The sequence below is a fragment of the Alosa sapidissima genome, chromosome 4 (genome assembly GCF_018492685.1).
Source record: "Alosa sapidissima isolate fAloSap1 chromosome 4, fAloSap1.pri, whole genome shotgun sequence".
Taxonomy (NCBI): Eukaryota; Metazoa; Chordata; class Actinopteri; order Clupeiformes; family Clupeidae; genus Alosa; species Alosa sapidissima.
Genome location: NC_055960.1, coordinates 6,722,501 through 6,740,000, shown reverse-complemented (window position 1 = coordinate 6,740,000; position 17,500 = coordinate 6,722,501). Strand labels below are relative to the sequence as shown.

General features: G+C 46.7%; 2 protein-coding genes across 4 annotated transcripts in view; one reads left to right on the top strand and one right to left on the bottom strand.

Moving 5' to 3' along the window:
- cacna2d2a (calcium channel, voltage-dependent, alpha 2/delta subunit 2a) overlaps positions 1 to 17,500 on the top strand; it is a 213,579-nt gene that overhangs the window by 59,178 nt on the left and 136,901 nt on the right. The gene's annotated exons all lie outside the window — the stretch shown is intronic.
- LOC121707913 (green-sensitive opsin-1-like) lies at positions 8,592 to 10,429 on the bottom strand. The gene is made up of 5 exons (XM_042090900.1): positions 10,034 to 10,429; positions 9,749 to 9,917; positions 9,462 to 9,627; positions 8,856 to 9,095; positions 8,592 to 8,735 (listed from the first exon to the last, which is right to left on the bottom strand). Exons 1-5 carry the CDS (start codon positions 10,392 to 10,394, stop codon positions 8,634 to 8,636), a joined length of 1,038 nt encoding a protein of 345 aa, XP_041946834.1. The 5' UTR covers positions 10,395 to 10,429; the 3' UTR covers positions 8,592 to 8,633.

Here is a 17,500-nt window from a genome sequence, read left to right as displayed (position 1 = left end):
ACACTTACAAACACACATGCACACAGAGACACTTAGGTGAGTAGGTTTGTTGACAAAAGTCTCTTGTTGCTTTTCTGAGGTAAAGTGGAGGACATTTTTATGATGGGGCAGCAACAGCCAATGCACTAAGCTGTTCCCCTCTGGCTTCACTGGGATCTGGGATCACTGCTGCTGAGCTGGATCACTGCTGCTGCCGCTGTGTGTGTGGTCCATGTCTCAGTCCCACTGCTATTAACAGTTTCATACTCATCACACTCACTAGTCATGGCTCCAGTCTGGTTGTGTGTGTGTGTGTGTGTGTGTGTGAACTCGTACAGTAAATCTCTCACAAGTTGCTCGGTAAATGAGGTACTTGGGAATTCAGTGGAAGATTTTCACCGAAACAGAGGTAATGTAATTTTATTTAGATTTCACTTCAACACAGCAGATCATATCTGCCTGAGAGGAAAGATGAGAGCAATATAGTTGATTTCATAGGTAGAATTCCACAGAATGCCTCCTGGAACACCACTGAACTATAACAGATGGACATGTGGGTGATGTTTAGCATTCCATAACTCAGTTGCAGGGCAGTGGAATGTGTTTGGGTGATGATAAGTGCCAATTTGAAACCACAGTCTTATGGATGGCGTAGAGGCTGTGCAATCCCAGGTTATGCTGTCCTCTTTCTTCTCTGCAGGGAGATTGGCCTATCTTACCTCTCCCTGTCAATCCCTCCACAATTGGCCCTCAATATTGCTCAATAGCTCTGATACTGGCTGTGCATCCCATAGGGACAATCCATAGAGTTTTTCTGTTCAAGTCCACTGAGGTGTTTCAGCACCCTGGACAGCTCCCATGCTCATTAACCATGCTTTCTGTGCCTGCACTGACTGACACATGAAGATGAGGTTCAGTGAAGAATTATATGTGCAGCATATATAATGGTCAATAGGCTTTACAGACTTATAAAACCATTCATATACATAGCATCAAACAAGGATACATTTGAACACACATAAATGCCCCCAACCCCACCTCACAGACCTGCGCACACATATAAAACCACACATATGCACATTATCAGAGCACACACATTAAACCACATGTTTGCACAAAGATCCAAATGCAGACTCATAGTATATGCATGCACACACACACACTCTCTCTCTCTCACACACACACACACACACACACACACACACACACACACACACACACACACACACACACACACACACACACACACACACACACACACACTCCTTCCACGTCCTTTATCACCCTTCCCTCATGAACACATTCCGGATGGCGACAGGCAGCTGCATGCCCCCCCCCCCCCCCCCCCCCGTGTTCGCCCATATCTGATTTACACCAACCCCAAGCCTTATCATGCCGTTAAGCAGAGCGATCGATTTGCTGTCTGATCTAATCAGAAAAAATGGGATTTCCAAAAACATATTATCGATGCCCTGTGCGCTTTATTAGCCCGCTTAACAGAGCAGCTAATGACTTTGTCTCCCTGGAAATGCACGGAGCCTCTCGCACCAGCAGGACGCCCCGTGCCGGAGCTCCAGTCCCAGGCCCGGTTTCTCCCCGGCGCTGCTACCGCCACCCTCTAATCTAGCACACAGCTCCAGATGGAATGGTTGGAGCATTTTGCCTGTTGTTTAGATTTTGCGAAGCAATGGAGTGGAGGTAGGGGACTAATTTCAACTGAGAAAGTGAGATGAATTCATTACGAAAAAGGACAACAACAACAACTCAGTATGTGTGGTGCTGAACCTCACACATATAATGGATTTTCCAGACTCCAGGACATGGTGTGTGTGTGTCCAGTGTGTGTGTGCGTGCATTTATGTGTGTGTGCATGTATGTATGTGTGTGTGTGCATGCATGCGTGTGTGTAAGTGTATGCGTCTGGGTGTCTCATCACCACAGGCCCCACCTGCACTGCTTTAGCCACATCAGAAGCAGCTATTTTGGAGTGGGCCTGTGCCCTGGGACTTGTCATGAAGTGTGCTTGATGATGCCCTGTGCATGTGTTAAGCGCGCCCCCTTCTCTCCTCTCCTGGGCGTGTGTGTTGGGGGAGGGGGGGGGGGGATGGGATGCACAGAGGGGCCAAGGGCCTCCTCCAGCGGCAACAGCCTCACAAGCTCTCCGTGTTACCATGGCAATGCCTGGCGCCGGTGCCAAGCGTAATTTTGCTTCCCGACGTGGCATGGCTGCAGGCTCCGCGATGGCAGGCTGGGACACACACCTTGGCACCAGCCTAACCCCCCCATCCCGCTCCGCCCCTCAGCCCCGTTCTCACACTATCGCTGCCTCGATGGCAGGCGTAATATCTCCCAGAGCGATAGTTGTCATAACATCTCCCATTTCTACCCTTGAAATCACAATTTAATGGCTGTGCACGAACCCTTCTGATGACATATATTTCCCCTTAAAGCCTGTTAAATTTGAATGCACAGATTTTTATCCTGTGTCACGTAGATTGCTGGAAAAAAAACAAATACACACTCAGACAAAAATGAACACATTCAGATTGAATTTCTCTGAAAAAATCCATACATTAGAAACCCCATTAAAAGGACAAAATATCAAAACAAATCAGACAAAAAGTATTCGCCCCTAGGTGTGTCCCTGTCTCCCAATGCTCCTAATCACTGACATCAGTCCTCGTGTCTGGGCCAGGGAGCACAGCAGCTGCTCCATGTGGGCTAGTGTGTGCGTGTGTGTATGTATGTGTGTGTGTTTGTGTGTGTGTGTGTGTGTGTGTGAGGCGGGGGCGGGGTGGTTAGACCAAGCCAGACCAGGCAGGTGTTTATGTTTTTTGGGGTCAGATGGTACTGGGCCGACTCCGCGGAGATGAGCAGGATGTAGGGCAGCTCGCCTCAAGCACCTTTAATAATGGCACTGTGCCCCTGGGGAACAAAGAATGCCTCGCTCACTACCAGTGTGCTGATGAAAAGCAAATTAATATGAACATAAGGACAGACTTGGAGAATACTAGATGAAACAACTCTGTAATGCAGTGGCTGATCAGGCGTATGGCGTTTCTTCTAGAAAAAAAATGCCTGTGTCTGTGAAACATGAAAGCAGTTCCTTCAGTCCAGCTTGCCTTTATTCATTCTTGGACCAGTTTTCTGGCCACTTTCCCCTCACCTTTCCTTACCTTTGAAGCAGAACTAATCTGGGAGTGTATTCCAGGCAGCTGGATTCGGGTGCTAAGTGAGCAGCCCCACTGTCCCCTGACTGCGCTGTGCTGTGCTGTGCTGTGCTGTGCTGTGCTGTGCTGTGCTGTGCTGTGCTGTGCTGCGCTGCGCTGCGCTGCGCTGCGCTGCGCTGTGCTGTGCTGCGCTGTGCTGTGCTGCGCTGTGCTGTGCTGTGCGCTGCCTGGTGTGGTGGGGTGCTGCCTGCGTTATCTCTCCCTCAGAGGAAGGCGAAGAATAAAGATGGGGGAATGAGGACGTTGCCTTGGGCAGGGTGCACTGCGAGGAAATGAAGTTCTGAAAATTCATCGATTTCAAAAAAATGAGCCTGAAGAGAGAGAAGGGGCGAGAAGAGGAGAAAAGTGAGGGAGCGAATGATGGAGGGTATGAGAGAGAGAGAGAGAGAGAGAGAGAAAGAAAAAAAAAACTGAAGTGTAGGAAGGGGTGAAGATGGGACAGAGAGAGAGAGAGAGAGAGAGAGGCAGATAGAGAGAGCAAGAGAGAGGGGAATGGAAAAGTAGGGAAAAATCCAGAAGACAAGGGAAGAGAGGAGGAGCAGGAGGGAGGAGGGGATAGGAGGAGCAGGAGGGGTGAGGGGATAGGAGGAGCAGGAGGGAGGAGGGGATAGGAGGAGCAGGAGGGAGGAGGGGATAGGAGGAGCAGGAGGGAGGAGGGGATAGGAGGAGCAGGAGGGAGGAGGGGATAGGAGGAGCAGGAGGGGTGAGGGGATAGGAGGAGCAGGAGGGAGGAGGGGATAGGAGGAGCAGGAGGGAGGAGGGGATAGGAGGAGCAGGAGGGAGGAGCAGGAGGGAGGAGCAGGAGGGGTGAGGGGATAGGAGGAGCAGGAGGGGTGAGGGGATAGGAGGAGCAGGAGGGGTGAGGGGATAGGAGGAGCAGGAGGGGTGAGGGGATAGGAGGAGCAGGAGGGAGGAGCAGGAGGGAGGAGCAGGAGGGGTGAGGGGATAGGAGGAGCAGGAGGGGTGAGGGGATAGGAGGAGCAGGAGGGAGGAGGGGATAGGAGGAGCAGGAGGGAGGAGGGGATAGGAGGAGCAGGAGGGAGGAGGGGAAGCTAAAGCATCGGGAGGAGAGATAAAGAGAGAGTCGTCTCCCCTGCACTCTTATCAGCAGCAGTGCATAAAAGTGTAATACGGACGCTTTTTATGATGACATATGTACATTGGTGCTTATGGTGAGGCAATACGCCATAGGCCTACTTGGGGTAATTCGCTGTCAGCAATCTCATCAGAGGAAATATGCACCAAGCTACCACCATAACTCACGCAGCTCCAACAGCCGCCCCCAAGGTTTATGAGACCTCCGTTGTTCACAGGGGAGTGGGGGGGGGGGGGGGGGAACGCGCTCAAACGCGTCAGGGGGCAGATTTAGTGGACGTTTTTAAACCGTGCAAATGTTTAAGTTACTTTAGGCACTGCGGCTATTGTGCTGTTACTCACACCGAGTTGTGTTTTGTGCTGTTCTCAGCGAGAGTGAATGTGTCACTTTGTCATGTGCCAACACATTCTTTTTTCTCCTTCAAACATAGTCTTTCTGAAATACCCAGTGCGTTGTGAAGTCGGACCACACAACCTCCTCAGTAGTGTGCTAATCCAGAAGAGAGTGAAAGATAAGAGGCGAAAGATCAAGAGAGTAGCCCGGCTCAAGGCTACAGAGCAAGCAGCCTGGAGACAGTCCAACATTTAATTAACAAAGCGTGGCTCAGCAGAAGGACAAAAAAAAAAAAAACTTTTACAGTGTGTATGTCTGGCGTCAGAATGCCAGTGTGAGAATGTGGTCGAGGTTTTGTGTGCACGTTGGATAGGTAGCCTGACTAGCTCCTGGCACTTTTTTTCCCCTCTCCTGACAACCTCAAAGCGAAACATAAAACGGGCGGCATCAGAGAGACAAACAGCCGAGTTTGGACAAGCATCTGAGAATCTGACTAAGACGCTTTCTTTTGCTCCGTCTCCTCTTTGGTAGTTGGGTTTCCAGCGCACCCCCCCCCCCCCCCTCCATTTTTGTCCTTGTCCTTTTTTGCAGAGCTTCGCTTTGTGTGTGGCAATGTGAAGATTTCTCAGACGTCTGGCTGAATCATTTTTTTCCCCCTTTCTCCCTAGATCCAGTTGTGTCTCTTTCTTTCTTATGCTAGCTCTGCCCCTTTTCCTCTGCCTCACTCTCTCTCTATGTCAAGTCATATCATGGATAAATGTCACGGAGATGCATGCAAAATATTTATACGCACTATGTATGAACTTCAAGCATTACTCTGTATTTCTGTGTGTGTGTGTGTGTGCCTGCGTGCGCATGTGTGCGTGTGTCTGTCTGTCTGTCTGTCTGCTTATTGCAAATGACAGATGACTTAGCTGTCTGTGCATAACTTGTCACACCAGTGTCTCCCTGCAAAAAAAGGAAGGATTTTTGATGAGCTTGTCTGCACCTTAAATGCTGAGTCTGGTCTGGGAGTGATTGAGTGTGTGTGTGTGTGTGTGTGTGTGTGTGTGTGTGTGTGTGTGGGGGGCTATGTGTGTGTCTGTGAGTGTGTCTGTGTGTGTGTGTGTGCGAGTGTGTGCACGAGTGTGTGTCCGCGCGCCTGCATGCTGTGCTGAAACATGTCACCCATCCAGCTGGCGTGGAGCTGCCCCCTTTGTGTTCCGACAGAAGCCGCTGCGAAAGCACTACAGCCGGCCTGTCAATCACGGGCCGCGGGGAGCTCTGTGGAAGGCTCCGGCAGCCCATGTCAAGTCCCATCCGCTTAGCTGAAGCCGGGGCCGGCTCGGCAGCCACAAAAGGGCTATGTTATCCTGCGCCTCAGACAGCAAGGCCCCTGTTCCACAGTGTAAGGCCTGTGGCTCTCTGCACTTAAGACAGCCTGCTCTATGCTTTCACACACCTGCATAGCAGGTGCAGTGTGGCACAGCATGAATAATGTCCGAGGGGCCGGAGAGATTTTTGCCGTTCAACAAGGGGCTCCTATTGTGCACAATGATCAGAGGAGCAATGTGTGGGGGCTTTATTGTACAGGAGTTAAGGCAAGGTAAAGACCAATCAGTTTAATTTGCACTGTGCTTTACACTGTCAGAAAAGAATAGCAGACAATTGTAAAAGCATGAGGGTCAGCATTAGAATGCAGAATGCAGAATTAAAATGCACAGGTGATTGATATCAGAGGTTAGGTGATTGATGTCAGAGGTTAGGTGATTGAGGTGATTGATGTCAGAAGTTAGGTGATTGAGGTGATTGATGTCAGAAGTTAGGTGATTGATGTCAGAGGTTAGGTGATTGATGTCAGAGGTTGTGAGCCGAGGGCAAAAGCAGTATGGACTGTGCTACTGGGGTGGGGGAGGAGACGTGAGCAATCCGCTGCCTTATGACTCATCAGTCACTGTGGTTAGAACAGGTTACAGAACTAGTGAAATAGTTTTACTGTCTAAGGCTATTGATTTGGTAGCCTCGTGGACTACCATTAAACCTGCCATACACATGAGAAGTATGGAGGAGTATTGAAATGTTGAAATGCTGGTAGAGCTTCGGGGGTGGTAGTAGTAGACCAGTGAGGTCAGTGTGTGATATAATGCCAACAAACACGCACGCACACACACAGACACACACAGACAGACACACAGACAGACACACACACACGCACGCACGCACGCGCACACACACACACACACACACACACACACACACATATATATATAGTGGACATACAGTATGCAGAGGTTTGCAGAGCCAGCAGCAGGTCCATATTGTATGCTGGTGACTAAAGCTGCCTCGTACGGATGGCTCATCTCCCTCTCTGCTCTCCAGGCCTGTCACAGAGGACCCGCCAGCATCTGCTCCGCATGTTGCGGCTTGGTGATAAACATGTTACTCAGAGTCAAATCTGAACTGTAGACTGTGACTGTGTGTGTGTGTGTTTGTGTTTGTGTGTGTGTTTTTGTGTGTGTTTGTGTTTGTGTGTGTGTTTTTGTGTGTGTCTGTGTGGTTGTGTGTGTGTGTCTGTGTGTTTGTGTGTGTGTGTGTGTGTGTGTGTGTGTGTGTGTGTATACATGTTGTGTTGCTGTGATTGCTGTTGTCATCAGTGTCCAAACATCAGAGACTGTGTGTGTGTGTGTTTGTTTGTGTGTGTGTGTGTGTACTCATTCTATACATGTTGTGGTGCTGTGATTGCTGTTGTCATCAGTGTCCAAACTTCAGCGTGTGTGTGTGTGTGTGTGTGTTTGTTTGTGTGTGTGTGTGTACTCATTCTATACATGTTGTGGTGCTGTGATTGCTGTTGTCATCAGTGTCCAAACTTCAGAGACTGTGTGTGTGTGTGTGTGTGTGTGTGCTTGTTTTGTATTGTTGCACATTGCTGACACAGATTGACCCTGACTGGAGGGTCATGGTGATTGTGATTGTGAGAGAGTGCGGCATGCTGAGATGGACATTATACAGGAGACGACAAAAGTGCACTTGAGTGTGTGAGTCAGTCAGCTTGGATAACAAACATGCTCTCCCAAAAAAACACACACACACACACACACACACACACGCAAGCACAGACGAACGCACACACTCACACACACACACACACACACACACACACACAAGCACAGACGAACGCACACACACACACACACACACACACACACACACACACACACACACACACACACATTTAACATGTATGTGCATTTTACGAGTAGACAAGGCAAAATGATGGGCCGTTTGTGTATATGTACAAGTGCTCATCTGTGATCAAGTGATATTCTCAGTGAGGTGTGTACAGTATGCTTACAGTAAGTAAAACACTGTCCTGACAACCGGCGTACACAGACAAATACACAAACCAAGCGTGTAGTCTCAGCTTTGGTGGGGACACATTCCCAACTCCTCTTGTCACGATACCAAAACTATTGTTTTAATACTGATACCAAGTGAAGAAACTCAATTTCAATACTTGCGATTTCTAAAATTTTATTTGATTTGGGGCCCCCCACAGTGGCTCATGTTCATGAGCCCCCATGTTAATATCCCCAGAGAATAGCACTGTAAAGACATTCTCAACACCATTTTCACAAAGTCATTGTCAGTTGTCCCAGTCAGTTCATAGCACATGTTACATTGTGCAGTGTATTGCACTGCAATACAGCAAGTTTAGATGCTCTTTGTACAAAGTAAATATATTTACATGTAGATGTGACGGAAATTTCGAAAAGTCTTGGTTGCAGTTCTGCAGAAGAAATTCAGTTGGACCAATAAGTGTGGACTTATTAGTGTATGTCAGTGTATGTAAATTATATTTTGGTCTAAAGGACCTCGGCAGTTATATTGATTCCAAATAGATTTTCAGCTAAATCTGTATTCATTTTTCCAGTATTGCTATTTTAATCCATCAACATTGAGAAGGTGCCATCAGCTGCTGTTGTTTGTGAAGAGGTAAACTGGTGCAAGAAGGAAGCTTATGCAGGAGACACTGAGGACACTTCTGTCTTGCTTGTGGACACTGACGTCTCATCCTCTGGGGCCTTGCCAGTGATTGTCTGCAACATGCACCCACGGAACTAGAACACAGAGAACAGGAATCTAAAGTGCTTGAACAAAAATGCTGTTGAGCATATATGTACAATTGGAATTCCCTGTGGAAATACATTTAATTTAAATGGCAACAGGGGGAAACTTACCTGTTTGTTGAGCAGCACATAAATGCAGGGGTTGATCACGACTGAGGCCTTGCAGAAAAAGGCAGGGACTGACATGAACTGAGCAGTGAAACTAACTCCCTTGTTGAAGAAAATCCAGGCAGCAACAGAAGCATAAGGGGTCCAGGTCATCAAGAAAGCCATAACCATCATGATGCACATGCGTGTCACTTCCTTCTCTGCCTTCTGGGTGGAGGCTGAGTCCTGCTGTTGAGCTGCAGCCTATTGGGAAGAATAAGATGATTTCATACTAGTGTACTATGCCATTTGGCTTGACTTTGACGTAAGTAGTCTTAGCCAGTGCACTTTAAAATTGATTACTCTAACTGAAAATTTTCTTACAAGTAATACCTAGTGCAGTGTTAGGGACTAGGGCAAATACAGTTAATCAATATACTTGAGCTGAGCATGACAGAAAAACATTACATTTTAAAAGCATGTTCGACCTGAAATAGAAACAAAGTATGCCTACATGTATGTACATCAGTAAACATTGGTCATATATGTGCCTCTGACAACCAACCGTATAGATTCAGATATTTTACAAACTGACAGCTTACTTTGCCTCACAAAACAGCAGATTCTTACCGCTTTGACTGTGCAGATCAGGTTTCCATAGGTGAAGAAGATAGTGGTGACAGGAACACAGAAATGGCAGCTGAACATGTAAATGACGTATGACTCATTGTTGTATTCAGGGTTCAGGGTGTAGTAGTCAGGTCCGCATGAGGTCTGTAATCCCTCAGGAATGTACCTGTTGAAAATAATAAGATGAATTCTGACCCACAGTCAAGATTTTCAGTGTAAAAGAAAAACAGGCTTTCAGAGACAAAGCTCATAGTGTTTCAGTGTTCTTTCTGAGACACCAGTCATACCTGGACCAGCCAACCAGAGGAGGAACAGTACAAGCGCATGCCATGAACCATGTGAATGCCACTCCAGCTGCAGCATGGTTGGTACCAAACTTGAAGCTGCCCATGGGCTTGCAGACAACAATGTACCTCTCAACAGCCAACACCACCAGTGACCACAGAGTAGCTTGGCCTGTATATGGGCAGGAAACACAGTTAAGATACAATACATAAAGCAAGGAAGCAATATCCATTAGAAAATGGAAAGTTAGAAATGTAAGTGATGGATTTTAACTAATAATCAGTTACCTCCAAGAGCAGACATGAAACCTTCAATAGCACAACCCATTGGTCCAAAGACAAAGTAGCCATAAAGAGCTGCAGTGAAGGCAAAGCTGAATCCAAATAAGACCATGATCATGCCAGCAACAGCCAAGTTGACCAGAATAAAGTTGAGAGGCTGACGAAGCTTTTTGTGCAGCACCGTGACCAACAGTGTCATCCCGTTGATGGGGCCTCCGAGAACGATGAGTAAAAACATGTACAATGCAAGAAGCTTGAACTGCCATGGGTCACCCAGGTAGTACTGCTCGTACTCAAAGGGACTCCTGACCAGCCCAGTCCTGTTGGACATGGGGATGTAGAAGTTGCTGCCCTCTGTGCCGTTCATCCTTTAAAAATGAATCAATGAACACAAGAAGAAACGTTGCCACGAGGAACTATCAGGTGCAGTTGTGTTTCCCTGTGTGGAGCGGAGGTGAGCATGTTGGTTTTATACCCTCACTTAGAGACTTAAAAGAGATTACTGAAAGTGACCAGAGGAAGAAGGAAAAGATTAAGGTCTATTCATTAGCCGACAACCTGGATTTTCTCTAAGCGTATCATTACACTGCAAGCTTTACCCAATTACCCAATAACATACAGGGAATACAAAGAGTCATACACATGGCCATGGCCCTCATTAGCTCATGGGTTTGAGATGTTTAACCAAAGCAAGGTAGTTCAAACTTCACACCAAACCAGCTTTAAAAATGTTTTGAATAGTGTAGAAATGAGTAATTGTTGAAAATCAAATTTGAACATTACGGGCTCTATTTTAACGATCTGATACGCAAGTATCAAACGCAACATGCAAGTAGCTTTGTGGGCGGATCTTGGGCGCTGATGCTATTTTACTGGCGGGATAAATGACTGTTGCGCCCGACGCAAATCTAAAATGGGCTGGTCTGAAGTAGCTACATTACTCATGGGTGTGGTTTAGCCGTAACGTGCAATAAACCAATCAGAGCGTCATTACATATTCCTTTTAACAACAGGCGCGCTTGTTTCATAGTGGTTTGCTATTATGATGGCGGATTTGCCAGGCACAGCCAGGAGCAGTTCACAGCGCTATAAGGACTGTTTAGTTGGGAACAGTTTGCTATTGATTTTTCTTCTTGACAAAATGTAATACAGAAATGTCACAAAGACATACTTTCCGATGTTTTGGGATCACTCTCACTGAATCACGAGGTTACCTGTATGTATGCATGGTGATATTTTTGCAATGTAATCTAACATTACCTCACTATAGACGATGCAGCTCTTCTGTCAGATAAGCTCTCCTCTCCCGTGCTGCTGCTGGGGCATTTGGGTTAAATGGCATTGGCATGCAGTTCAACATCTCCTTAAGTCCTCTAATATTGGGCAAACCCGGGAAACGGACAAATATTATCAAGGCTTTGAATGTTTCTGTCTGTGCACGGAGGTGTCTGTAGATCGGTGTGCATAGCATTCATTCCTGCAGGCCTGTGGCCATGCATACCCCCTTAAAATAGCATCTGAATTTGCACTGACTTTAGACCAGGATGTTCCTGGTCTGTGGCAGAATTGTTTTCTGAAACTGCAAAATATCAACAGGCCAGAACACGCCCCCTCTTTTCGCTGAACTGCCCCCGTGGGCGCAATTGAATTTCCTCATTTACGGACGTGTACCAATATGCGCTGAATGCAAAATAGGAAAGACAAAAGCGTGAGTGTACAAAGTCAATTGCGCTGGAGTGCACGATAGAGGCCTACATGTTCAGAACCTTTATACAAAATCTAAAAGATGAATACAAAGATATAACTATCATGAAAGTTTTTAGTTGTCGACCTAACTAATTCCAAAAGAATGGTGTTAATATGAAAAAACTACATACAGTATATGTTTGACTTAGAATAGTAGCAAGTATGACAACTAAATGTTGGGGCAGCCGTGGCCTACTGGTTAGCGCTTCGGACTTGTAGTTGGAGGGTTGCCGGTTCGAACCCCGACCAGTAGGAATGACTGAAGTGCCCTTGAGCAAGGCACCTAACTCCTCACTGCTCCCCGAGCGCTGCTGTAGCAGGCAGCTCACTGCGTTGGGATTAGTGTGTTCTTCACCTCACTGTGTGTTCACTGTGTGCTGAGTGTGTTTCACTAATTCACAGATTGGGATAAATGCAGAGACCAAAAGAATCAAAAGAGTATATATACTTATACTTACTGTACTTAAATGTTTTATTGATTGTATACCATGGCTGAAAATATTAAATTGTGTTGTATAGTATATACATTGAAGAGAGTTAGGTACAAGAATAGATAGAATAGATGCTACACTGACTTATACTACGGAGAATGAAGTCTCTGACATTATCAATGCGCACCCGGAACACTTGATATTGCACTATAAACACATGGACAGACACACACACACACACACATGTCTCAGAAGCTCCTCACTCATGTGTCATCCTGTGTGTGTGTGTGTGTGTGTGTGTGTGTGTGATCCTCCAGTGAGTTTATTCTGCATCTCTGCTCCCAGCTTTAATTGGACAGACACCCAGCCGGAGTCCTTCCCTCCCCTTCACTCTAACGAAGCGGCGTTTCTAAATATAGCCGCGGCTCTAATGAGCTGGTCGCTGCAAAAATAAGCAGACAATTAATTGCACGTCCCCATGCGCTACTGTAGCTCTCTCTCCAATGGGTGGAGATCCCAGCACTGCTGTGGAGAGTTTGGGAGAGAGGCGGAACACTTTTAGAAAGCATTTCTGCAATGTTCTGTAGCTTTACGGACACCAGACAACATGGATTTACAGAAACAGATACAGTATATACTAATCATATGATAATGTCTAGTGCTATGTTCGACAACACTGCCTTTCTGTGACGTATTTAGATTGTATTTTCTCATAATTGGTGTAAATATGATGCATCGCCATGTTGTGTACGCATACAAATTTAAACAAACTTGGAGTCTTTCATGATATGTCTGGTCTTTGTTTGAATCATGTGGTTCAGGAAAAACACAACAAGCAGTCTAAGGATGTTTTTAGGTCACCACCATACTAGCAAGAGCTCCAGTGTGTGTTCAAGTTCAAAGCTTGGATGTTCAGATACATGGGAACAATAATTTAGATCAACCACTCATCCACACTGGTGGAGGCAGTGAAAACACACACACGCACGCGCTCACATACACACACACACACACACACACACACACCTGAGGCAGACCTCCCCACCCGGCGCAACACCGTCACCCCTCCAGACTCCCATCCCTAGGCCAGTCTCTGATGACATCACCACACACACACACACACACACACACACACACACTCCAGGACCATAAGGATCGTGAGCATTGTTCCGCAGCTCTGAGTCACCCCCTGCACAGCCCTGGCTTCAACGCACCATGCTGATTTGCCATGTCATCAGCACGTCACCCCCAGGCTCTGCACACTGACGTAGGGAGGGGGCAGGAGATGGGCGAGTGTGTGTGTGTGTGTGTGTGTGTCCCCAGCAGCTTCTCTTAAGTGGACCTGTCACTGAGTGTCATCAAACTGCCATCACAGGGGACTGTGAGTGAGTCTCCAAAAACTCCACTCTTAACTAGCTCCAGGACTGGACTGAGGTCAGCCGCGCTCTTCATGTTGAGCACTGAGCTGTCTATCGTCAGCTACGTGCCATCACAACAGTGGCAACTGATTCTTTCACACTTGTACCAGCCAGTTCATATCAATACACGAAGCAGTCCTTCTACCTATTTTTTTCGGTTCATGGCATTCTTTCCTGACCATGTCTGAAAGTCTATCTTGACCTTATTGTTGGACCTGTTGTATGCCTTTGAATTGTGAAGCTTGGAATATTAATATTATACATCATAGTTATTATAGAGTTACATGTTCCATGCCAATAGTCAAAACAGTGGCAGTTACAAGGGCACCTCACGTGGGCACTGGTTCTGGTGTCTCAGAGAGTGATGTCGAGCATGTAGGTGAGACCCAGATATCCCTGTTGTGATTTTCAGTACTCAAAATCTTACCACCAGTTACACGATCACGGCCCCTTGCTCTGAAGTTTGTGCTTGTTCTAAGCGAGGTCCTGGCAGGGCCGTAGACACAGGTAGGCTTCGGCACAGCCGGAACCTTGAAGCTCAGAGGACAGCAGATGTTGAGGGGGAGGCTGCTTTGGCATCCCGCTCGAGCACAACGCTAACCGGTGAGAGCAGACCTGTCGGCTTGGAGACGAGCGCAGGATAACAATATGCGAACAGATCAGCAGAGATGGTGTGTGTGTGTGTGTGTGTGTGTGTGTGTGTGTGTGTGAGAGGAGGTGGGGAGGTAGAGAGCCCCCCTGGATGGGCAGCAGTGCTTAGTCAGGGAGAGGGAGGATGGAACCTTGACAAAGGTGGCAGATGGAGAGGGGGAGAGAAAAGGAGAGAGAGAAGAGAAAGAGAGGGATAGATAGTGAAAGGGTGGACGAGTGGAAGCTGCTGACGTGGGAGAAAAAAAGCAATGCAAAGGACAAAATAAAGCTATGGATATGAACAGAGTCAGTAAGTTCTTCCCCCTAACCAACATTTACCAGAATGGACTTGAAATATATCTATGACCATTTGGCATTTGGCTATTTATAGTTAGCAATATTTATTGCTTTTCCCCCGGAAATATTCTGCACAATGTTATCAAAAAATGAAAATGTAATACCATAGTGTTAAGACTAGGAAATGGTGGGCAGGGAGGTTTAGGACACTCAGCAGTGACCCCACTGGCATTACAGTAGTAATGTCACCCCCTAAGCCTCTCACCGTGCTCCGCGCAGCTCCAGTGGAACCCGTGTGCATCTGGAGCACGCACCTGAGACCTGGCTCATGGAGGATAGTGGAGGTTCACAGCACTCCGCGTTAACCCTCTGTCCAACCTCCATTATGTGGCAGTGATGCTGCTCTGATTGGGTCTGATAAGGTGTGGCCCTGTGAACCCTACTGAAGCCACAGTACATCGAATTACGTTTGGGTCAAAGTTCAAGTCCAAGTTGCCTTTTGTGTTATATCCCCAGGGAAGTGTCTAGGGATATATCAGCCAGTTATACTTACGTTTATCAGTGGCATAAGGCTGAAGGAAGGATTGCAATGGCGAGGCTGTGAAATAGCTAAATGAAAAAGGAAGTGTGAGCAGTGAAAACCCTCAGATTGAAATCCGTATGGAATATGCACACATTTGCCTGGCTTTCTCACTCATGCTGCGAGTAAGCTGCTTCTTCTTGTGTAACTAACAAAAACTATGTTTCTCCAGCTTCACTCACTCACTGATTTGCTCAACGCCCACTGTCACACACACACACACACACACACACACAGAAATACACACACACACACACACACAGAAATACACACACACATAAACACGCACGGACGCACGCACGCACGCACGCACAAATAAACACAAACACAAAGACACACGCACACACACACACACACACACACACACAGACAGACAGACAGACACGCACACAGACACACACACACACACAAATACACACACACATAAACACACATACGCACGCACACACACACAAATAAACAAAAACACATAAACACAAACACATAAACACATAAACACAAACACAGACACGCGCGCACACACACACACACACACACACACAGACACACACACACACACACAAATACACACACACATAAACACACATAAACACACACACGCACGCACGCACGCACGCACACACACAAATAAACACAAACACATAAACACAAAGACACGCACACACACACACACACACACACACACACACAGACACACACACACTCCTAAATACACACTCACACACACACACTCCCAACCTCGCAGCCTCCAGAAAAAGAGAAAAATCTAAGAAAGCAATTTAGTTTTCAATTTCCTGCAGGTCGCGTACGAAGCGCTTATAGCACAGCAGTCCCAGTGGAGGCTGTGTGTATGGGTGTGTGTGCATGCCTGTGTGTGTCTGTGTGTGTGTGTGTGTGTGTGCGTGTGTGTGTGTGTGTGTGCGTGTGTGTGTAGGGTGGGGAACTAGGCCGCGCTCTCCTTGGACAGAAATAGCAGACATCGTGCCTCAGAGCGCTGATAGGATAATATAAATGTTCATTTAGAACTCACAGACAGTTAATCCCCCAGGCCCTTTCTCGCCAGTCTCACCAACGCAACACGTTTCATCAGACAGCACATATCATGTGTGTTTACAGGTTGTATGCAAAATGGTGCCGTTTTTATCGCTGAGCTTTTCATGCCACTGAGGACTGTGTTGTGTACTCGGGACCATTTGTCTTGAGCCGTGCCCATGTCGGAAACAATTGCTGGCAATTTCTCGAATCTTAAGGCAAGACGGCAAAGACAAACAGGTCTGATTGAATACCCAGTGGTTTGGGCGAGATGAGAATCATCTTAGGTGGTGGTGGTGTGCGCCAGCCTGGGTTCTTGTAGTAGCATTGTGCTTCCGGATGCTTCTCTTGCTGTAAATTCTAATAGTGCCTCAGTGCTGATTGATCAAATCCTGGAACATTTGTCATCAGATACCGTCAGTTATCATGCGCTATCCTGCAGGTTGTTGCTGGCTTGTGCTAAATGTTTACCATTTTCAGTTCAAATCTTCAAGCAAATGAGGACAATATGATTCATATGTTAGATATGTCAACTGGGGATGACAGACTGTGACACACTCCTCTTTTGACAGTGTTTTTGCGACAATCAACCTGTGGTGTGGTGACAATCAACCACACACACACACACACACACACACACACACACACACACACACACACACACACACACACAGCCTACACACTTCCCTCTAGCCTATGTCATTTAGATCTATGGGAATCCATTAGCAACCATCTGTTACCACCTGGAGCAAGAGCCAGTTCATGCTTACAATCATAGATATACACACACATACAAACACATGCACACATTTAAATGCAAATGTACACACACACACACACACACCTGCACGCACAAACACATTCACATGCTCGTTCCCTTACAGTTTTTTTACGATTTTTTTTTGTGTGTTTACACAGTAAAATAAAAATTTCCACACAATTTACAAAATTCTACTCCAAGGAGCAAAACACCTCCACAGATTAGCACAACATTACACACAATGTCTGCTTCACCCTTTTTGCAAAACATTACACACAGTAATTTGTAAAACTCTACACACATTTTCACACCTTACACACAGATAAGGATTGTGAGGTTACTTCCTTGTGATTACAGTACAAAGCCCCGGATTGCCAATGACCACACTAATGAACGAATTGGATAATCACATCCACCAGTTGTGGAAGCACACATGTGCTAATTTGAAAACGCATCACTCAGGTGTGCTGTAAAAGGCAGCAGTTGAGTTCACCTGTCTTTAACAAAAATGGTAGGAGCTAGAAGAAGAAAAAGAGTGAGAATGAGAGGGGGAGCTCAAAGAGGAGATGAAGGAAGGAG

Excerpts from the sequence above, each read along its gene's own strand:
- LOC121707913 (XM_042090900.1), bottom strand. The coding sequence starts at position 10,394 with ATGAACGGCACAGAGGGCAGCAACTTCTACATCCCCATGTCCAACAGG. Across the intron at positions 9,918-10,033 it reads TTTCATGTCTGCTCTTGGAG|GCCAAGCTACTCTGTGGTCA; the intron begins GTAACTGATTAT and ends GCCCATATACAG. Across the intron at positions 8,736-8,855 it reads ATGTGCTGCTCAACAAACAG|TTCCGTGGGTGCATGTTGCA; the intron begins GTAAGTTTCCCC and ends TCTGTGTTCTAG.